The sequence below is a fragment of the Numida meleagris genome, chromosome 1, assembly GCF_002078875.1.
Source record: "Numida meleagris isolate 19003 breed g44 Domestic line chromosome 1, NumMel1.0, whole genome shotgun sequence".
In the NCBI taxonomy this organism is placed as follows: Eukaryota; Metazoa; Chordata; class Aves; order Galliformes; family Numididae; genus Numida; species Numida meleagris.
The window spans coordinates 105,062,523-105,084,854 of NC_034409.1; the positions used below are offsets into that span (position 1 = coordinate 105,062,523).

The 22,332-nt window shown below is 37.5% G+C and overlaps 1 protein-coding gene across 9 annotated transcripts in view; it reads left to right on the top strand.

Moving 5' to 3' along the window:
• TTC3 (tetratricopeptide repeat domain 3) overlaps nucleotides 1-22,332 on the top strand; it is a 61,279-nt gene extending 38,947 nt beyond the window's left edge. For 6 of the 9 annotated variants that reach the window (XM_021405351.1, XM_021405360.1, XM_021405388.1 and 3 more), the window contains 20 exons: nucleotides 952-1,260; nucleotides 2,063-2,326; nucleotides 2,754-2,800; nucleotides 4,449-4,505; nucleotides 5,601-5,674; nucleotides 6,265-6,411; nucleotides 7,343-8,228; nucleotides 9,531-9,596; nucleotides 10,219-10,368; nucleotides 11,639-11,778; nucleotides 13,122-13,190; nucleotides 14,035-14,131; nucleotides 15,050-15,150; nucleotides 16,099-16,192; nucleotides 16,813-16,911; nucleotides 18,780-19,177; nucleotides 19,601-19,718; nucleotides 19,864-20,097; nucleotides 20,294-20,383; nucleotides 21,064-22,332. In XM_021405351.1, coding sequence (XP_021261026.1) covers nucleotides 952-1,260; nucleotides 2,063-2,326; nucleotides 2,754-2,800; nucleotides 4,449-4,505; nucleotides 5,601-5,674; nucleotides 6,265-6,411; nucleotides 7,343-8,228; nucleotides 9,531-9,596; nucleotides 10,219-10,368; nucleotides 11,639-11,778; nucleotides 13,122-13,190; nucleotides 14,035-14,131; nucleotides 15,050-15,150; nucleotides 16,099-16,192; nucleotides 16,813-16,911; nucleotides 18,780-19,177; nucleotides 19,601-19,718; nucleotides 19,864-20,097; nucleotides 20,294-20,383; nucleotides 21,064-21,174 — 3,551 coding nt within the window. In that variant the 3' untranslated portion in view covers nucleotides 21,175-22,332. Of the gene's footprint in view, nucleotides 1-951; nucleotides 1,261-2,062; nucleotides 2,327-2,753; nucleotides 2,801-4,448; nucleotides 4,506-5,600; nucleotides 5,675-6,264; nucleotides 6,412-7,342; nucleotides 8,229-9,530; nucleotides 9,597-10,218; nucleotides 10,369-11,638; nucleotides 11,779-13,121; nucleotides 13,191-14,034; nucleotides 14,132-15,049; nucleotides 15,151-16,098; nucleotides 16,193-16,812; nucleotides 16,912-16,985; nucleotides 17,137-18,779; nucleotides 19,178-19,600; nucleotides 19,719-19,863; nucleotides 20,098-20,293; nucleotides 20,384-21,063 lie in introns of those variants that run through there. The other 3 variants (XM_021405369.1, XM_021405377.1, XM_021405409.1) reach the window with 3 other exon arrangements.

Sequence of the window (22,332 nt, forward strand, 5' to 3'; positions counted from 1 at the left end):
GCTGAACAGATAATTAGTATTGAATAGTTATACATCTTTTGAAGCTAGGTACTGTCAATTAAGCTCTCAAAGTGGCATTCTATAGATGTGTGGTCTTGAAGAATAATGAAAGGTGAAGTCTGATATGAGCACATAATCTCTTCACTGTTTTTCTGCAGAGAACAAGAGGCAGGGTAAGGACAAAGGTTTACTGTTGGGTGTACACTTGGATGTTCAGAAGTGTGCTTTTGCTCTGGGGACTGATGCTTGGGGGAGTTCTTTGCCTTTGCCCAGGCTCACATGCAGCCTGTGCAGATAAATTTGTGCAGGCAATTGCGTGAAGTTCCTGTTACTGGGAAGTGAAAAATATTTTTCTCTCTGGAATCTAGTTGAGTTGCTAAGGATTACTTTGTTGCATATCCTGAATTTAAAACCATGTTGTATGGGAACTGCTGAGTCACAGTCTGAACCACTGATTGAGCACCTGGAGGAAAGACCCAGGCAGCCCTGGGAGCACAGGTGAACGCAATTCACTGTGTGACCAGAAGCCTGGCTCCACCCCTCTTAGGCCTCATTTAAGGGTTGACTGCCACTGAGGAAGGATGTATTTCTGGAGATCTTTGGTGGAAGCCTTTCCCTGCAAGCCCTGAATCTTCTGTTATGGGTGGGTGATCTACTTCCCTTCATTTGTAGCACCTTGCTATTGTGCTGGTCCTTCCACCTCTTTTGTAAAGCCTTTCCCATCATGTTGGTCCTTCTGATTGCTACACGTATGCTATTGCATTTATAATGATAAAGTAAGCTTATATAAAAAGTTAAATATTTTGTTATTTTGAGTGTTGTGAGAAAGCTAATATTTAAGAAGTGCACCGCTTAGTCCAAATTATCTGTACTTTAGGGTTGATATTTTCAATGATTAAAAAAACAAAACCATGAAATCTTTTTGTTGTTTGTTTTTAAATCCCACTGTAGATTATGCAGGTTATGCTGGTGATCAAGTCCTGCAGCGTATAATTCAAAATGCTGAGCAGATAAAAGCAGCTGTTCGTGATGCCTCCAAACTGTTAAAGGAATTACTTTCCTGGTTCGTAATCAGTGAAGAGGATTACACATCATACTGCAAAACTAGCAGCGTGTCACATGCAGTGGTGGAGCAGCTCATCAGTTATTTGATTCAGGAAGAAAACAGGGTGAAAACAAGGGGTTTTATCCATGTACTGAGTAAGCTGGAAGAAGTGGATCCCAAGTTACAGAAGTGGATGAAACACCTTAATGATTTGGGTAAGCTGTATGTTTATGTAGTAGCACAACTTACCTGGTCGTTATTGTTCAATCTACAGGTGGAAAAAATAACATCCCTGTTTCCCAGTTTTGCTTTCTTAACTTTAACGGGTGAAGTAAAACTCCCTTCTTTTTCATTTACTTGATCATTAGTGGGATTTCTGGAGAAGAAGATGTGACCATTGGTAAGAGCAACAACGTCTTATCTGTACAAACTTTTCATATAAAGTGTTCTAATGTGTGCAGGGCTTTGAGAGAAGTAAACAATACTTATTTATGTATTTTTACATCTTAAAATTCCTGAATAGGCTTAAATGGGAATATTTGTATATATAATCTGTTTCTGGAAAGCGTATCATAGTGATTTTTTTTTTTGGTCATTTGAATTTATCTGATTGTTTAACTTGGAAGAAATGTATTTTAGTATTCTTTGGTGTAGTTGCCTTGCTGTGTAGTTTTTTGACTGAATTTATGCTTGGTTGAAGATAAAAGTTTCTGCTCGTGGAAAGGACGTAAGATGCCAAAAACTTCAGCAAGGATTCTGTGCTCTGTTCTAGTGTGTCCATGTCCTTTAAAGAATTTGTACAGGTTTATTATATTGATTGTTGACTGAGAGTAAAATTTACATAAAATCAATTCATCGTGTTAGCCTGCATTTTCAAGATTAAAAAGGTTTTACATAATCTGTTTCATCAGCTGTATACTTCAATTTTGGAACGAACTGTTCCTCTTAAAAGAGGAAATCGCACTTAAAGGAACTCTGAGGTTGAAATGAAACAATGGCTTTTTCTGCTTTTTTTAGGGTTGACAGCTACAGAGAATTTTATCTTTCAATATGGACAATTTTTAAGAGAACTTGACTTTTCTTTTTTAACTGCACTCTGGAATGAGAAGTATGGTAGTAAATTTGACTGTGTGTCAAGTAGTTCTGAAGACAAAGAAATTGTTGACTATTTTTTAAAACCACCTATAGAAAAAGTTCGTTGCTTTATATGGCTATTAGAAGACAACAGAGAAAACTTTCCATCTCTTCATCAAGCTTTAGATGAATTCTTTGATAAAACAGGTAGGTATACCAAAGTCTCCATTCTTGCAAGCATTGAATCTTGTCTGGTTTTTACATTTCATTTGATAAACTCTGTAAAAGGCTGAAACGTCTGTAAATTGCTCACCTCATACATGTGAACTTGTGTGTTTGAGTGCTTAAAATACAACATAGCCTAAAAAACCAAGGCGTTCTGTTGCAGGCTACATTCTGCTGTTTGTATCATATGCCAGCACATAAGTTTACCTTTATGCATGTATGCAGCCCATACAGAATAAGTATTTAATTTTAAGCATGAAGATTCTGTAACAAGCCCTTGAGATGGGATGCTTCAGTGGTGTTTGATGGAATATAATAGTTATTACAACTGCGAGCTAAGCAATCACTGTAAATTACATTAAATGGTAATATTCTAGTTTATGAGTGTCATTTTATTATCCTTTTATAGATGACCCAACCATCATATTAAAGAAACACGGAAATGAAGATATATTGGTATGTGAACCTAAGTATCCATTTTCATATAAGCTCAGAAACAAATATGTATTTGGTGTTGAGAAAAATGTTCAAAAATGAATGAAACACATGCATTCCTTGACTTTTTTTTGGTTTGTTAGCATCATCCTATAGAGCTGATCAGACACTTAGACGTTGAGGTTTTTTTTAAATAGCCTCTATCCTTTCATAATGCATTGCATGCTCTTCTGTCGGTACGTATTTGTTTAGGATTTTCTCTTCAATTAAACCAACCAGATATCTTCATCCTTGAAATGTGCATGTTCTAAAAGCTAAAGGAGTTGCCATGAAAGCGAGCAAGACTACAGTAATGTGTTACATTGCCCCTTTTGGATGGGGCAAATACGGTGTATGGGAGTGGTGTTCATAGCAGTTTGGTGTGAAGTTGAAAAGATCTCTCTACAAATACCACTGAGGAACTAGGAGGAAAAAGGTGTGCCCGGTTTACAGGCAGAGACTCTTGATAACTTGCCCGTCTGCATGTTTGCCATAACTGATGTGAAGCGTGATTCTTTCTTGAGCGTGCTTAATTCGAATCTGAAGAATTTCAGATGTTAGCTGTACTGTGTATTCCAACATCCAAAGCAACATGTGAGAGGGTGGTGTCACCCAGCTTTATTTTCAGATGTCATTAAATTGTGAGGATGGAATTAGAAGTACATTCCACTAATAGACGTAGTAAATCTGAAGTGAGATATACTTAGCACTTGTAGTGAACAACTTTTACTGATGCTTTTCAGATTAAACCCATAACTCTTAAACCATATATCGTTCTGAATCACTTTTTGGTTAGTATATTAATTAAAATCCTAACTGGAAGAAATATGTGATTTCAGTTAATTATGAGTTTGAAGCACTCTCAATTAGAACCATTCTAGCCTGTAGATACAAGTTTATCTGTTCAAAACCAAGATTTGCTTTTGATACAGAATAAACGTTGCAAGTTATTAATTAATATTAATCTTAATGAGATGTGAAATCCCTTGCTCTTTCATTGGATGAATTAGAAATCCAAGAATTAAATAAAACCTGCTGCACTTAATTCTGTTTCATATCCCTATTTATATCGTAAAATAAAATGATGATTTCTAGTGCTGTAATTAAATTATTGTTAGTAGAGTTATGTTAATGTATAACGAAGTCCTATTAAAAAGTGAAGGGGCATTTCAGTTCTTCTGTTGTTGCTTATCTTAATAGGAATTTGGAGTGACCAAAAGTTGTGACAGTTCTTTGCTTTCTGTTCCCTACAAAAATTTGTGTTGTTCAGGACATCAGAGCTGCCTAAATACGCAGTTTCAGATATAAGTAGTGAGTAAGCATCCAAAATATGAAGACACTAGAATATTCTTTTTTTAAAACCGATGTTCTGTTCAATATTTAAGGAGCAAAACGACAAAAAGGAACAGAACGATAAGGTTTTGCAAAGCTCTGTTCCTTTTTGTGTTGTTCAGCTGGGAGTGGAGTAGGGAGGGACAAGACAGCATGCATGCTTAACCTTGGGAGTCTTCCTGGTCAAACCAGAATCAGAATTTTTAAGCTGAGACTTGTAAATTTACCAACTGTTTTTGGAAATGCATCGTCACTTTATTATTATTTTAAATAATGATCTTATCTTTTTCTGTTTCAGACTAATGGTATCAAAGTTAAAAACAAAAGCAGAAAGAAGAACTGTAAAGACCCACGGGTGAGTAACTTTTTAGCTGCTTAATATAGTTTTATTTTTAGAGTTACTAGAATCAGATCTATAGAGGTGGTTTCTATAGATACCTTGTGGGAACTCCTTGCTGAAGTGCTTTTTCCTCGTGTGGAAGTATGTTAAGACTCAGTTAATACAGTTCTAGTTTTGTTACAGTTTGAATTGGTCAGCATAAAAGATGATTCTGCACTTGGAAAAAAAGTTATTTAGGAATATCTTGAGTTCTAACTGTGTGCTGGTAACTTCAGTCTGTCCGCTGTCCTCACACTTCGATCTTAATTTCCCATGGGAGAAAATAAAAAATAATCTGTGAATACAAACCACAGACTGCACTGTGTAATTGCTATTTAAGCTCTATTTTTGTTTTCCAGTGATAAATCACAAAGAACTATTTACCAGTCCTCATGAAATAAATGTGAAGTTTTCTCTCTAACTGCCTTTCTGATCATTTCTATGGATGTCTCACTGACTGAAGTTGCAGATGCTTAGTGCTAAGATAAAACTTGGTTCAGTATTTTATAGGTTTTACTAGAAGCAATATTGGATTTGAAACATACCGTCTTTTGTCCTGCTTTTTCTAGAATCCTGGTTTATTGAATACAGTCATCTTGATTTCCTCCATGCCCTCAACACTTCATAATTTTGCCCAAATTTCACGACAAAAATTAAGATCCGTGCTTCTTTCTAGGAAGAGATCTCTAAAAATTCAATTGACACGCTGCGGTAGACAAAACTGCCGTAAAAGGAAGCTGTGTGTCTTACCAGAACTCAGTGAAAAATCAAGCACATCTAGGATTTAGATGAAATCTGTAAATAAAAATTTAAAAAGACAGGTTGGACTGTTGGAACATCACAGTATTTTTTGTTCCAAAGTAAGTTCTGAAGAAGCAGCTAGTAATTTAAAATTAAGAAGTTTCTCAATGTGACTTAATCCACACAGTTGTACTTGAGGGCTTTGCCATTCATAGTCTGGTGTCTGAACACAATAAAGGTACAGAACAAGGTTCTGTGTAAGTAAGTTACTCATATTCTGTACAATGGATCATTTTCCAAGATCAAAAATAATAATTTGTTTTTAATTAGTCTGTTTTAGTATTGTCCAGTGGAGTTAGTACAGCGCCACAAGAAGAAAATACATTTATAGAAGAAAATACATTGTAAGTATCGTCATGCACCTTTGCTTTTATTGCCCAAGCTCCAAAGTACTTTGCAGGTACCAGAGAAGGCAGAAACAGCTTAGGAAGTCTGGGTTCATATCTCACTATTTCTTGAAATAACCTTCATGTGGGCTTCCAGAGAGCCATTACTTCTTCTGCTTCCAGGACAGGTATGATAGATTCTAGAATTTTCAAGATGTTAGTGATATAAGAGGTAATCAAATAATGAGCAGGTTGCATCCCAGTAAGGCTTCTAGGCCCAAAGCTCTTCTTCCATGTAACTCATCTTATTCCTGTTCCACTTTACTGTAGAAAGAAATTAGTTGATCCGTTTGTCAGACGAAGAGCTGCTAGGAAACAGCTAAGCTATATTACCGCTAGTTACTATTAGTTCCTAGTTATTCTCAACTTAATAAGTTTAGCAGTTCACTACTTTAGGAATAGTGTGTGTTCTACTTGCTAAGAAATATCCCGATAGCAAACTTTTTTTCTAACATCTATGTAGCTGCCATATGGTAACACTTTTCTCAGCGTATGTGAAGAACGTAATTATTTTCAGAGACACTGAGTCTTCTTTTTTAATGCTGTAGAGATTTTACATATTATGAACCGTGTATAATCCCAGAATATCTTCGGAGGCAACTAGAGGAATTTGAAGCTGTATATGACATTTCAAGCAGTAACAGCTATCAAAGACTGCATGATAACCCAAATCAAACCTGCGAAAGTTTATATGAGTACGTATGCATTTCTGTGGTTAGCATTTTGAAGGTTTTACTGTTTTAATTTAAATGCATGTAAATTCTGTGCCTTTGCATTAGTGAATTAATGTTACAGTGTTCCCAGAAAGAAGTGACAGAAGTAATTGGAATTAAAGTATCTTTGATTCCTACTGTAGCAGTAATTGATGATTACTAACACAAAAATTCTGTAATTTTGGACCAGTGCAGAAAAACTGAGGCCTTGAACTCAAACTTGTGAATCTGCTTGTAAGTAATAAAGGAAGTCTGTCAAATGACAGACTGCAGTTTGGCTTTGAACCATGAGCAGGATGACATTTCTGACACCTGAAAGCGGAATTTATCTGTTCATTTCACTAATACTCATTGTAATCATTCCTAAATGACAAAATTATGGCATATAACAATATAGAAAGTATATATTGATGTGGTTTATTAACAGCATATTTTACATGTATCTGTCATCTGACAGCAACTAACGCATTTCCCCTGGACTGTCCATTTCTTTCTTCATTCCTTTCAATTCTCACTTAACTCGGGTATGTAGATTTCATGCAGTAACCTCTCACATAAATAACATAGGCTTTTTGGAGACAACACTATTAGATGCAACGCCTTATTAAATAACATTGGATAAAGGCCAGAATTAGAGTCCTGATGGTCTGTTATATTTAATTATGTAGACAAAGATATGTACTATGCTTTCAGATGGTTGCAGGTTTTTGAGTAAGAGGTGGAGAAGCACGAGCATTACAGAAAATTTCTATGCTTAGCTAGAACACCATCTTCCAAATGATCATTCTTCAGTAGTGCTGAAGGCTTATTGCTTTTTTTAAAGTATTATTGTGTAAATACAACGTGTGAAATAGGACTTGAGAATTGTATGAGGAATCCTCAATGAACGGTTACAACTTTTTTTCTTTTTAAGCTATTTCTCTCAAATATTGGAAGAGCATGGTCCGATGGAAATAAATAATAAGTTGCTAGTTGGGGAATATGAACATTTCCCTGAAGAAGCTCGAAAGATTGTAGAAGATGAAGGTGGTTTGAAGTCTTTTCTTCTGAAATCCCATCGCTTCATCATGGTGGATAATCTTATTAGCTTAAAGCATGAAGTTCTTATTAAAAAAGATACAAACAGAACTGAGACTGAAGATAATGAAGAAGGAAATTATATTGTCTGTGATATGCGAGAAAATTCTTTCCAGAACAAGATACAGTTAAATCCAGCTGCTAAGGAATTCAAACCACTATCTTATCCTAAACAACCTCATATATCAACATCTACTGACATATCATTAGAAGGCTGTGAGACTCCACAATATTTGCCCTATTCTTTGCCTCCTTCATGGCAATCAATGTTTAATCAGGATATCGATGCTGTCAAGAATATGCCTTACTTTTCAGAAGTTTTATTTTATCAAGATTTTCAGAACCAAAGCAGATTTTTGCCTCGGACTTCGTGGGGTTATCAGTGTGAAAGAACATCACCAGTCACCTCCCCAGTGCCAAATGCTGCCAAACAACCTGGGTATATTTACGCTGATCGTGTCGCTCATCAGGATAATGATGAATTAGCAATTTCAGACAGAAAATATGTCAGCAGCAGCATTATACCCTCTGAAATAGAAACATACAGAGACCCTCAGTGCCTGTTGGAGAACTTGGATAGTGCATTTTATGAGGACAGTTTTGCTGTTGCTAATAATACAGATGAAGCTGAATGTGATACACAGGTGATTAAGAAGGAAAAAGAAAGCAGAGGTATACCTGTAATGAAAAACAATCAGCATACAAGGATGATAGCTGTTCAGGTAAGAGATTAAAATGGAACGTTTATTTAAAAGCTTTTAAGTGACAAAAGATGGCGTTGACACCTTGCATTATGTTTCCACAGCTGTGGAAAGCGCAGCTCCTTTTGGAATGATTTCTTTATGGCTTCCTGAAGGGTCAAATCTTGTATTGAGTTTCAAGAGCAATAATACTTCAAGCTACCTAAATGCAAGGGGTATTAAATAATATTATTTAGTGTTCTCTAGTTCTTCTTTGGTTACAGAAAGCACTTTGTGTTAAGATGCCAGGTTTTCAGGGTTAGAGGTATGGCAGTTTCTCACTGCCGTTCCTATGAAAGATTATCCAACATACTAGAAGAATGATTGAAGTTCCTAATTTAATTTGTTTCTCATTAGTAAGGAAAGAATAACTTTTTATAGCTGTGAGATAGTCATCTTTTTATTATTGCTTTCTAAATTAAGAAAGTGTTAATGTGTTTCATTGTTGCTTTTTTTTTTCCCCAGGCTTGTTTTGTTTAGACTTACTTGAAATCTTTCCCAAGCAGTTGCTGAGTTGGCAAATGAACTTGGTTACTTGGCCAACAGAGCTTTTAAAATGGAATTTCTTGTTAGTTTTTGAGCGTATTTAGCAAATTGTCAACAGAAAAGGCAGCAACAGTTTTCAGTTTAGTGAATTCTGGTTAGCAGAGTTCAAAAGGTCAGGATGCAACAGATGTGTTTGTGTGTGGAAGTGTGGTATGGCAAAGCATTTAATGTTATTTGACTATGATTTTAATAGTATATTAGTATGGTAACATCAACTGGATCCTCAATATATATTGTATTATTAAATTTAAAACTTCTTTCAGTAAGTCCTTAATGAGCGATACTAGAAGAAAGCAAGCAGGGACTCCAAAGGTCATTGAGTTTAGTTGGCTTCTAAGGAGATGCATTTGTGTCGTGTATCATGAGCAACAAAACAGCTGCTCTGTGAGTAGACAGATACTGGATTTACCGGTCCTAAGAGTATAAATAGAGTAAATGTGCCTAAATAGAGCACAGCTGTGTTTGAAGACTGTAGGAATTGTCCCCAGTATAATGCTTCATAAGCAATTAAAACTGGGAAAGATTAGGGAAAAAAAAAGTGCTTTCATTATAGCTTCAAGTCCGTTTTGGGAATACATGCGTAGTTTCCTGTTACATCATAGGTAAACCTATTTCATAATGTAGTTAGATTCGTTGAATTGTAGGTTAAATATAAAAGCTCTGAAACAGAGCTGACATAGTAGTTGAATGTGTAAACAGGAGACTTTTCTAATCAGTTAATGATTCTTTGCATTCTAGGTGAATAATGAAATGACTGATAGGGAAACTAATACTTTGCCTTTTCATCCATTTGAAAAGCAACAAGTAAGTTACCTGTATATTTATTTGTATGTATTTCTCATGAAGAAGTTTCAAGGAGTGCCCAAACACGTAGTAGCGTGAAAATAAAGGTTCTCTGAAAATGAGATGTTCTAAAAGATATTTTTGATTTGGGGTTATTTTCTTCTGTTTGTTGGCTTTCCCACCCTTTATGTTGGGCTGCAATCTGTAATGTCCTTACAAACTTCGCTTAGGCCCACAGAAAGGAGGCTTTGGAGCTGTTCAGATGTTGAACTGTGTTCTAGGGCAATTGAGTACTTCCTGTCCAAAAATCTTGAAGTTTGATTTAAACATTCCAGTGAAGGATGTATCAGGCTGATACTAATGGTAGCTTTACATGTCTCTCAGAAGATGAATGAGAAAATATAATCTTCAGACTTTTCATATTCCGTTCTTTTCAGACATGGATGTTCATTTCTGTTATACAGATTTCTCTGACCCAAAGAAACAAGATCAGAACCACCACAAAACTCCCAAACAAAACAACAACAAAAACACACCAAAAAATCCTCACAATTTTGGATATCAGCTAACTGACTGTCACAAGTGTTTGCTGCTCTGTGCATAGTAGATTCTGAATTACTTTCTGTGACTAATTTGTTTTCAGGGAGATATTCTACGTATGGAAAAAGAGCATCAAGTATTAAAAGAACAACTTAAAGAAGCACAGGAAAAGTATGAACAATTACAAAACCGGAGCTCGGAGGAAATCAGTGTTTCAGAAGAGCTGCTAAAGAAAAGTGTTCAAGAGAGAGGGGTAACGTTTTTACCTGTGCAACAGTGGGGTTAGCAAAGATAAACTGCAGTGGCTCACAGTATTGGTTGTGATGGGTCAGCACTGTTTTTTGAAACTTGAATGATGGTCCTCATTGCTATGAAGTCTTACTCAGCAAATCTGAAAATCTTTGTGTGTTATCTTAAGAGAACACTTAACACAGCAAATCGGATGCCTCCATCTAGTGGACAGGTACTGGATTTTCTTCAACTGAAGAAGAAAACGCTGTGCTATTGACACTTCCCCTCCTCTTGAGGAGAAGGGCTTCCAGTGGTCAGTGGTTGATTTGTTGGGAAGTCTAACAGACATTTCTTTGAAAATGTCTGGGAGCAAGAGTAGTCCCCAGACATCACCATCAGTTTGTTAGCATTTGGACTGAATTGATTTTATAGTTAAAGCTGAATGTGCTACGAACTGTTCATTTGTCTACATTTAAAAGGAATTTTTCAGTTAAAAAGATCAGGTGAGACCAAAGCCATTCTCTCCATCTCCCTGCATTATTCTTTAGTAAAGAGGAGGTCTATCCTACAATATTCCTTTAATGTGTTTTCCTTTCATTTGTGTATTTTTTTTTGGAGTAAATTCCTTTACTGCGTTTTGGGATCTCCTGAATTCTAGCTTTGATGTTCATAGAATTGCAGGATGGTTTGGGTTGGAAGGGACTTAAAGATCATCAAGTTCCAGCCCCTCCTGCTGCCATGGGCAGGGCTGCCCCCCCCGCCAGCTCAGGCTGCCCAGGGCCCCATCCAACCTGGCCTTGAGTGCCTCCAGGGATGGGGCACCACAGCTTCACTGCCCTCTGAGGAAAGAATTTCTCCCTAATATTGAATCTAGCTTTCCACTCTCTTAGTTTAAAGCCATTTTCCTTGTCCTAACGCTGTGGCTGTGGTAAAAAGTCTCTCTCCATCTTTCTTTGTAAGCACTCTGGTATTGAAAGGTTGTAAGATTTCCCCAGAGCTCTCTCTTCTCCAGGCTGCACAAGCCCAGCTCCCTCAACCTTTCTCCATAGGAGAGGTGGTCCAGCCCTCTGATCATTTTCTTGCCTTCCTCTGGACCCGCTCCAGCAGCTCTGCATCCTTTTTGTGCTGGGGGCCTCAGGCCTGGACACAGTACTCCAGGTGGCAGCTCATAAGGGCAGAGTAGAGGAAAAATTTCAGTGGCATTTCTTTTGATCATGTATCAGCAATCTGCTCTAACTTGAATTTTAATAGAATACTATTTGCAGAAATGTTTTCTTGTTTTCTGCTTTTAGGTATTCAAGAAAGAACTGGAGTGGCTTCATGAAGCTTTAGAAATAAAAATTAAAAAATGGCAACAGGAGAAAAAGGAAAATCAAGAGAACTTAAAAGCAATGAGGAACACAGTCAAAAAGCATATGGATACCAATGATAGGTACCAGCTTGAACACAGACCTACATTATTGTCCTTTTGCTTCATTTTTTTCCAAAAGTACAGCTGTTTCTAATAGATGATAAATTTCATATCCACTGATTCTTTGATGTATGCAGAATGAAAACTCCAAACTTCTTGCTCTGATAATATAATTCCAAAAATAAGTTAAATGCAACTTTTGGATTAGAGCTGCTGTCAGTAGGATCTACATATAGTTACTTAACCTAATTAATAAATACTACTTCTTTACTACTTTGAATCTTCTAGTTTTCCAGGATCCTTTAGATCTGCACTGCTTTGTTACTTTCCTCCTTCGTGACTTAACATTGTTTCCATGCTGTGCTCTGCTTCTACTGTAGAATTGGTCTTAAGTTTTCATTTCATTTCTGTTTTCATGTCTTGATCCTCCTCAGTCAGCCCAACTAAACTCTGATCTGTCTCTTTCTTACACTCCTTTTATCTGTTCTGCCACGTAGCATATCTGAAGGTTATTCTGGGATGCACGTTTCTTTCCTTTCTGGTCTTATTGTTTATTTCGCAGTTTGTAGTAAAACTGCAGGAGCCACATAGCTGCATGTATCTGTTCTGTTTTTTACCCATTCTTCACTCTATAACAGAAGTCTGCATAAGCTCCCACGGAGCTTAGATCAGTAATATCTTACCACAGTCCTGTCTGCAGCAAACCCAGGTATTCCCCTGGCAGGTAGTTCTGGCTCTGAAGGAACACAAACCAGCTTTGTTCAGCCTTCTACCACACTGCAGGCATCTCAGAGATCACATCACTGAGAAACAAATTCTGCGTGACTTGATGTAGCTTTTCCCAAAACATTTTAAGTACTGCGCAAGTCTTTAAGTAACTTTATCGTTGGCTGTATAGCCAGGTAGAAGCTTTTTTTACAGTAACAGTGTGTGCGAAATATGAATGTCTGCTTTAGTTTTGTTGGTTTAGGGCTTTTTTTTTTTTTTTTTGCAAATACAAGTAAACATTTACAACAGCTGCCAGGTAACTGGTGAAACTGACTACTAATTAAGCTTGTCCATTCCTCCTGTATTTTTAATATTCTGCCACTTTTACAGACTTGAGAAGACTTCTGTCATAGGATGCTATTGTATTATCTTTAATATGAATAGCATGGGTCAAATCTTTCTTGAATAGCTATCAGCTAGCACTTAATTGGTTACTTGCTTCTTAATTAGGAATACATTGAAGTTCACTTAGAGTATTAATATATAAGATTTACAGATTGTCACTGCTGCATAGTTGACACTGTGGTTATAGAGGGACATGTATTGGCTAGGGAACATTTTTCAAAACAAGCTAAATGGATGTTTGGTTACTTTAGGTATTCAAAGACCATTGATGAGAAGGAGAAGCAGTATAACACGTGTTTGAATACATATCTTGAGACCAGGTAAAACTCTTGCACCTCTCCGCAACATTTATATTTCTCCATTGACTTGCTGTTACTGGAGTTGTCTGTTTCACTCTGGGTGAAAGATTAGAAAAAAACAAGCACTTTAGCTTATATCTCTTATTCTCAGCTAGTTTACTTCTATTTACCACGAGTAAATGTTATTTTCTTTTAGATATTTAGAATCATAGGATTATTAAGGTCAGAAAAGGCTTCTAAGGTCACCTTATCCAGCCGTCAGCACATCCCTACCATGCCCACTGACCATGTCCTTCAGTGTCGTATCTCTGTGTTTCTTGAACACCTCCAGGGACAGTGACTTCAGAATAATTAAAAACTGTCTTTGCAAAATACTGCCACATATTTCCCTTGATAATATGATTCTGTATTTTAGAACCCCTTAGAATTTGGGTGCAGTATAAACATACTGAATTGTCATGTGCAACTTTTACAAATTTGTAGTTGTAAATATACATAGTTAACTAAACACTTTGTAAAAGTTGCATGTAGCTGGAATTCAAGGTTTAATTTATAGATACACTCATATATATGTGAACAGATTCAGAACAATAAAACTTGCGTGACTGTAGTAGTCAAGCTCCTGTAAACGTATTACATTGCATAGTGAAATTTAGTTCAGAAATCTCAAAGTTATGTTCATGGAGCCAGCAGTATAGCTACAAGAACATGATAATATCCCAGACAAGACTTGTGCAACATAAATGAAGATGAATGGTTCTGAGGAAGGAAGAAGTAATAGCCGTAGAAAACCTCTAAAATGTCATCAATTTTAAATACTACTCTGTTGTGTTACTCAAATATTTAACTTTTATTTGTTTTGCAGTAATAAATTCGCTAATGAGAAAGTAAAATTGGAAGAACTTATTAAAAAGAGTCAAGATGACTGCAAGGAGCATGAGAAAAGAGCTGTTAAAGCAGAGGTACAAACAAGAAACCCTGAAACACTTCTTTTATAATCTGGATCACTTGCATTGGTAGATGGGGAAGATGACTGGTGAAGTCTTATTTAACAATTTCCCTTTAAATAGTACCTAAGATATTTTATAAGAATATGTTAAAAGTTTTAATTAATGAACAGCAGTTGCCAATATTTATGTTATCCTGCAGAACTTTGCAGATCATTGGTGTGTTATTACTGGCCAGTATTATAACTGCACAGAATTTGGGGCTTCTGGTATTGCCTTAACTAAAATTTATCTAATAATTCAGTTTTGTATTTAGCCCTGTTATGAATACATTTCATTAGTAAGTATTAACTATAGGAAGAAATGATTTTCTTTTCAATAGTAAGTCATACTTAAGGAATGTATAGCTACTTCTTAATCTGGCAGTCAGAATGCGACTTGGTTATTTCACTGGAAGGAGGAGTTTACTGATAAACATCAATATTTTTGCTAAAATAGCATTTAATGTAGGAGAGACTTTAAATACATGATACAGTGATGTACAATTCTTTCTTCATAGAAAAGGTTTGAAGGCTGTTGTACCTGCAGTGAGATTTTATAAAAAGATTAGATAGTTGGTCCATGTTGGTCTTCAACCATACAGCATTTAAAAGGCTGCCTTAATCACTTAAAATGTGTATACACACGCACACACACTTCGAAGTTGCAAATGGGAGGAACATTTATGCATGCTTTCTACAATCAGTTGAAATGAGTATAATCTATTTAACCTCTCAGAGGCATGCCAATGCCCTTAATTCTACTTAAAGTTCTGTTGTGGGTGTATGTTTTACCCTGTATCATCAAACTGTTATTTAAGAGGGTTGAGGCTTTATTCATTGTGTTAGCAATGGTTTTGTTGCACTTTTTTAAAAAGCTGTTATTTTGTTACAGATATCAGTACTCAAAAACTGGAAAGAAAGGGAAATATGCGAACTAAATGGCATAGTTGCCAAAGCAGAAGCAAATGTCAAGGTGCTGAAGTCACTAAGCAGGTATGGAGAGTTTACACTAGCAATTTCACTACTACTAGTTGTTAAAGAAGAGCAATTACTGGATGTTTAATCATGATCATTTTAACTACAGTTTTGCTCACAAAGCAGTGGTAGCCTGAAATGTGCACAGTCATTAAATGCAACTTTCCTGAAGCTGGATTTCTATTGTGGGCTTAAATTACCAACATGTGAGCAGCAAACTTCTCTTCTAATCCTTTCTTAGCCTGGGAAGATGAGGCTACTGGGAACGTTCCAGTTACTGCTCTCCAGTAGCACTGGAAGAGGGCTGCAACGTAAATAAGAAAGCGGTGAAACAAAACAGCTGGGCATTTGTCAAGAGTCAATATTTTAAAAACATACGCCGTGTTCCACCTCCTTGTCTAGGTTGCCCCAAAATATTATTTTACATTTGAGGAGTTGACTTCTAAGATTAGATAAGATACAGCTACAAGTAATCTAGTGATTTTAGCTTAAAGTAGCTGTAAATCTTTGTGACTAAGCTGTTAGGGTATGGTCCTAAAAACAATTGAATAGTTCAGTTGGAGAAGACCTGCAGAGGTCATTGAGTCCAACCGTCTGACCAACCAAAGAGCTGTCAGAGCTAACCAAAAGTTAAAACATGTTATTGAAGGCATTGTCCGAATGCCTCTTGAACACTGACAGGCATGGGGCATCAGTCACCTCTCTAGGAAGCCTGTCCCACTGTTTGACCACCCTAATGTAAAGAAATCTTTCCTAATGCCCACTCTGAACCTCCCCTGGTGCAGCTTTCTGCCACTCTGTGTGCCCTATCATCAGACCAAAGAGAAGAGCCTTGCACTTCCCTCTCTGCTTCCTGTCCTCAGAAAGCTGCTGAGAGCAGTGAGGTTGCCTCTCAGCCTTCTTTTCTCCAAAGCAGACAAATTAATGGGAATGGTGGAGTTTAACTGAAAATCTTCATTATTTCAGCAGCTCAGCTTCAGCACTTCCTGAGTTAAAGTCACAGATTAATTATTGGGAAGTATTTATTTCAAATATAAAGAAACAAATGGAGAAAGTAGAGGTAAGTCTTAATTTCTGTTAACAGGAGAAGATGAATTTTGGAAATTAAAACAGAATAAATAAATAATTTGGCATTCCTTTGTTAAAACACCAGTGTCATCTCCAAACACCAGTCTGTGTTTTTTTTAATGATGAAAGAAAGTTTTCATTATAAGGCCTGATGATAAAATATTCTGAAGTTGCAGTGAATACCTTCAGTTTTACAAAGGTGAAATTCTTTCCTTTAGATGTCTTGTCGAAGATCAAATCCCAGGTTGGAAAGTCTGTCAGTTCTTCTGTACTTTTTGAACTTTGAAGTCCGTGCAACTTTTTAAAAAAGGACAAGATTATCTTTTAAAAGGGAAGATGTATGCAGCAACTAGGTTATGTTTTAAAAGCTAGATGTTTCACAAATGTGTCCAGGCATTAATGCAAGTACTTCCATAGAGATTAATGTTACTGTAGGAAATGGCAGACTTACTGTAGGCATGTGAAATGCCTGCTACTTTTTACTGCTAGAACTAATGGAAGAGCTTTATTTCATGCTGATTTGGAGAAGAATTTGTTTTCCTTCTTGTCCTGGTTTTATGATTTTTGATTATTGGTATTCCACATCATAACATCATGTTGACAATTCCACAGGTTGGGTATGAAGAAAAAATTGAGAAGGTGAAAAATGGTGTACGAAACTGCCTCACCAAAATAGAAGCTGTGGATCTTTTGTCTCTTCCCAGTGTCTTAGTACGTATCTTACATTTGATGGCAGTACGTTCAGAAATTCTGTAAGTTTGCATCAGCGTGGCTATCCCTTACAGAAAATGTACGCAGAGAACTGGAATACATAGCCTTGAATTCAAAGCAGCGTGGCTCTCCGTATGCCCAGGCAGTGACCAGAAGGGAAAGGTGATGGCAGATGAGCAGCATGGCATCCAGTGACAAGCAAATTCTTGAGCCCTTCTTAGAGGTGTAAGCTGTTCAGAGTTAACTTTAAAATGCTTCCCATTCTATCTGAATTAGGTCTGATTGATCTTTTTGTATGTCATGACTTTCTTGTAGCACCAAAATCCACAGGGACAAGGCTCCATGACACCAACACGTGTAACTGGTTGTGGATACCAAAATTAACTTCCCATCGTATCTGTTACAAATTAGAAGCAGTATAGCCATTTACGGAAATTAATCTGCAATGACTACATCCCAGATAAATACTATTTAAAAACACTTTCTTATGGGTCAGCAGTTCCGCAGTGCTTTGCTCAGATCACGTCAGCTGCTTCCAAACAATGCGTGATTGTTCCTGGTGCAAGGATGAAGTTAGTGTAAGTCAGTACTCCTCTAATTACTCATCAGCATGGTTTGGGAAGATGCATGACCGTGCTGAAATAGTCAAGCTAGCTGCAGTGATGATGCCAGCAGCCTGAATGCCGCCATTTGCTGAAGTAAAATTGAAACCAGGGCACAGAGCTGATGCCCAGTCAGGAAGACAAATAGTACTCACGAGTTACTGTACCTTGGGACAGTTTGGAGAAAAGCAGAGAGGGTTCAGTCATCCTTCAGAACGGGGGAGCTAAGCGACCTGCTAAATAAAATGCATTCCTGGCACATGCAGAAATGAAATCCTCAGACGCATCACAGATGCCACAAAAGAAACTTTCTTTAAAATACGCATTCTCTGCAGAAAGCCATGTTCCTGTTTTTGGTATAATTTAGACCCAAGGCTCTGTTCCAAAACTGTAGTACATTATGATTGTTACTATAGTTTTTCTGGACTAGTACTCCCTTATGTTCTCCGGCAAACCTTTTCTTCCCCACTAAGTTTTAGGTCTCTTTTTTTTTTTCCTCTTTATTGGCACAGAACTCTTAAGAATATGTAGATATTCTTAGTTACCCTCTTTAGGCTACCATCGTTTTAGAGGTTGGGAAGTAGAGTGATTTTTGTTCCTCTTGCTGTGCATTTGGTACCTGCTTTTACTGTAGTAATGGAGGAGTAACTTATCAAAAAATGTATCTGTAGTTCTTTCAGCATCAGGAAGACCTTAACAGGCAAATACAGAATCCAAATGAAACAGACTTGATGAAAATGATTGCTGTCCTTGACCGTTTAATTCCATCTGTAACTCTTAGCATTTTTTAATCAAGTGGTGTAAGAAACATAATTTGATAAATCTGTAAGGATTAACAGAACTAAACCTAAAGACGCGTACTAAAGAATCAACCACCAATTAGAAGCAGTAAATGTTGTATTTTCAAATTGATGGCACTTGTGTTAAAGCAGTGATTTCTCCCACCAACATCAAACTGTACTTCTTCAGAAACCACAGCTGTCCAGCAGCCATTTGCTCCTTAGTAAGCCCCAAATAAGGAAAAGTAGCACCTTGAATGCATACATGCTGCCCTGTTTTATCCTGCTTCAAGCCAGGTGCCTGTGTGCAGTACAAAATAAAGGGCACTCTTGTATGGTATTTTCACCCATGCAGAAAAGTTCAGATAGGACCTTCCGGTTCCTCACTGTGACCAAAGTGTAGCATAGTTCATGCTGCAAATGCTCAGGAGTTTTGCTCAGTTTATTTCAATTACTATTTTTCTTGTGGAATGTGTTTATTTTGTAGAGAAAGCAGAGCAGACCTGCTGTCAGTGATCCAGCCCTCGTCATGTACGCTGCATCTGCGCACGCTAATGTACCTCCTGCAGTTTCAAGTTCTGAAGATCAAAGTCCAACAACCGCTTCATTTAATACCCAGGCTGGAGTTAAGCCAGCGTATGCAAATTCTAAGGTTTGTTCTGCAAGTGATGGATCAGTGAAAACAAACTCCAAAGCTCAGAGGGGATCGTATGCCGATAAAGTTTCGCTAACTTCTACGTCGAAGGTTTCCAGAAGCAATACTCAGAATATGCAGCCAAACCAAACCCACCGAGATGATGCAGCTACGCAGATGAGGCCCTCTTCAAACAACACGTTTGAAAATATTATTGCTCATCTGCAAACTATATTTCCGGGCTACAGCAGGTATTTTTCTAATGTGTAATGGTCTGTTTGGTAATAGAAATTCTAAACTTTCACCGATAAAGTACAAAAAGAATTGATTTTTTACTAGGTACTCCTTTTTCACAAAAAGAACGTTTTTTCCCTTGTTCACTGAGATGTTCCTTATAGGAACTGTCCTACAGTGTTCTCAATGTGTTCTCTTAATGTTCTCAATTAGAGCCACCAGCAAATAAAAGTATTATTACTTTATTTTTATGAATACAATAGCTAGATTCTGGTTATTGAGAGGTGTTGGAAGCAGGTGCTTGCTGCACTTCATTTGAGAGGTTGGGATCTTTTACAGGCTCTCCTTCTTTGAGTCAAACGTGGAAACTGAAGTGTTTTCTAATATGCCTATAGTAGGTGTAGTATTACCTGTCAGTAATCATGTCATTTTTCTTTCAGTTCAGAGTTTACTAGGTTCATAAAAGATGTACAAAGAAGAAATGGGAATACATTAAGTTTGAGCTCCACTGAAGTTCTAAGCAGAGTGACAGATCTCATTCTGGACCAGCAAAATGAGGTCTGTTGTAGTTGCTTCTATTTCTACTGTGCATCTCTGACAGTGGAAATAATGCAGCACAGTCTAAAAGAGAATACAGATTTCTCCTTGCTGTCAAGCTCTGAACTGTGAACTTGCTCAAAACTCTTATCCAATACCTGTCTAGGCATCAACTTCTGTAGGGAGACCTATGAAGTCAGCGTCATCCGCTTCAGCGGGACAGATGGGGACTCAGAGTCAGGAGGAAGCTGCAGAAGGAAACGTTCCCAGCCCACCCAAGGCAAGGCCTGCACAGAAAAGCATCCCAAGTAAAAACACGTTGCCATCTCAGCCAAATCTCCAGCCGTGGGGGAATGCTGGAGCAACACCGAAATCTAAATGGAAAAAACTAGACTATATAGTAAGTTCTCCACTGCATCATGAATTTCAAGTTATTGCCATGTACTTCTTATGAGATGTGAAATAATCAAGTATTACTAGAAAAAAAAAATCAGGACTTGTTCATTTTGTGGACAAAAACTTAAGTAGAGAGTTTGATTAATTGTTGCTAACTTGCTAATAACTTTTTGTTCAAGTAATTTTTTAAAATTTTATAGCCTTCCAGCGATGATCCTTGCACCATATGCCATGATGAGTTAAGCAGAGACTCATGCGAACTGGAATGTGGGCATCATTTTCACAGAGAAGTAAGGATTTATTTTCTTACCACTCAGATGCTATTGTTGACTAACTCTCTGTTCAGTTATACAGTTGTTTTACTTTTAAGAAGCTATTCCCTCCCCCTTATCCATCAGTATCTGAAGTTAAGAACAGCAGGACAAGCAGGACATCGTTTTCCTTTCAATACTTTGCGCACCAAGACTTGCTTTATGCAGTCTTACTGTTTTGGAAAGTTTCCAGTTCTAGATCTTAACTAAGATGGTAATTCATCAGAATTAATTTAAGCTTCCTTTGAATTCAGAGTGATCAAGTCTTAGTAATCAAATCACGGGTTTCTGTTTGCAGCATCCTTAGAGAAGGGGCCACTGCTGTAAAGCTGCATTTGCCACCTCATAGGAGCTGCACATGTAACTTCGTGTAGTAAGGAGGCAAAAAACTATATTGGAATAACGCGATACTTCTGTCCATGATTTTTCCCATTTCCGTATTTGTTTACTGTTTGTTTTTTTTTTTGTCACTTGCAAAATAGGTTGGTGAGCAGAACATCAGAACTGGGGAATAGTTTTCTAACTGCAGATTTCATAGCAAGCTGTAGAAGGGGGTGGAAAATCGCTTACCTGTCAGGGATAGTTAGTAACAAAGTCACGCTGAACTCTTTATACCAGACTGAGACTGTTTCCTCAACATAATCTTCCTGTTCTTGCAGTGTATTAGAAAATGGCTTAAGGAACATTCGAGTACCTGCCCTATCTGTCGCATTCACGTTCTGTTACCTGAAGACTTTCCCGAGCTCCCTGCACGCAACAAGTATGCCTAAACCTTGTTTTGCTTGACACGCAGTAAGATGCAGAGCGGCTGCAGATAAATAACTACCCTGACACGGCATGGAAACGTGATGCCTAGGAAGAGGCGGAACCCTGGTTTTGGTGGAAATGATAGCAGAACTCGTACTGATGCAGTATTTAACACTGTAAGGCATGGGTACTGCCGTGGCACTTAGTGAATCAAGGCAGTGCACTCCGTAACCCAGCGCCTCTCCTGGTTGCTGCCTCTCATAGTTGAGAGGCCAGGACCACACGAGGCTGGTGGGGTTTTTGGCTAAAGGATTGAAACTCCCCTATCTGTTTTTCTTAAAGGCCGGTTCTGTCGGTGCACAATTACTCTAAAAATGGGGATTTTCCTTAGAGCTGATACTACACTGAAAATAACTACCAGTATCAGACAAGTAGGTGGGCTGAGTGACAGACCAGCAGAATTTGGAATAACCAAGCCATCACCTTTCCCTGGTATAAACAACTGTAGGATTCAAATCGGACTTCTTTAGATTGTTATGAATATAATCCATGTAATTGCAACTCTTTTTTCCACGTAAATCTGGAGCTGATAAGTCAAATTGTTTAAATGACAACTCTTAGCTGTATTCTGAAGCATTAAGTATTCTTGTGATTCTTTCTGTTCGTACATCGATTTAGAATACTATCATTCAATTTTGTGATGTAAAAATACGTCTTAAATTTCCCTCTGCGTTGAGCTATTTGTTCAAATGGGAGTTAAAGGATTTTTATTCTTGGCGAAGCAACGTAATGCACTTGTGTTCTGTGCACGAATGCCAATTGATCAGCAGTAGGAGGTACACCATACAACCAGCTGAAGGAGGGGCTGTCCTGCCGCTTGAAAAGTCCGAGCGTGCCACGAGTGCCTTCTGCATTGCAATATTTGTTTCAGACAGCCAAACATCTGGGGCTAGATTGGTTAAACATGCTGAAAACGCGGCGAGTCCGAGCGCTGTTTGGGCACAAGCCATGTTCAACTGACTGTTTCAGATTAGGTAATCTAACGGATCATTTCTTTCCTCAAGTCAGTAAGTACACAGATGAAGTTTCAAAGCATCCTTTGCTAAGTCAGTATGTTAACTGGAACTTGGGTCAAAAATAAAACTACTACTGCAGCCACTGTGGTGGTTCTTCTTGTCTAA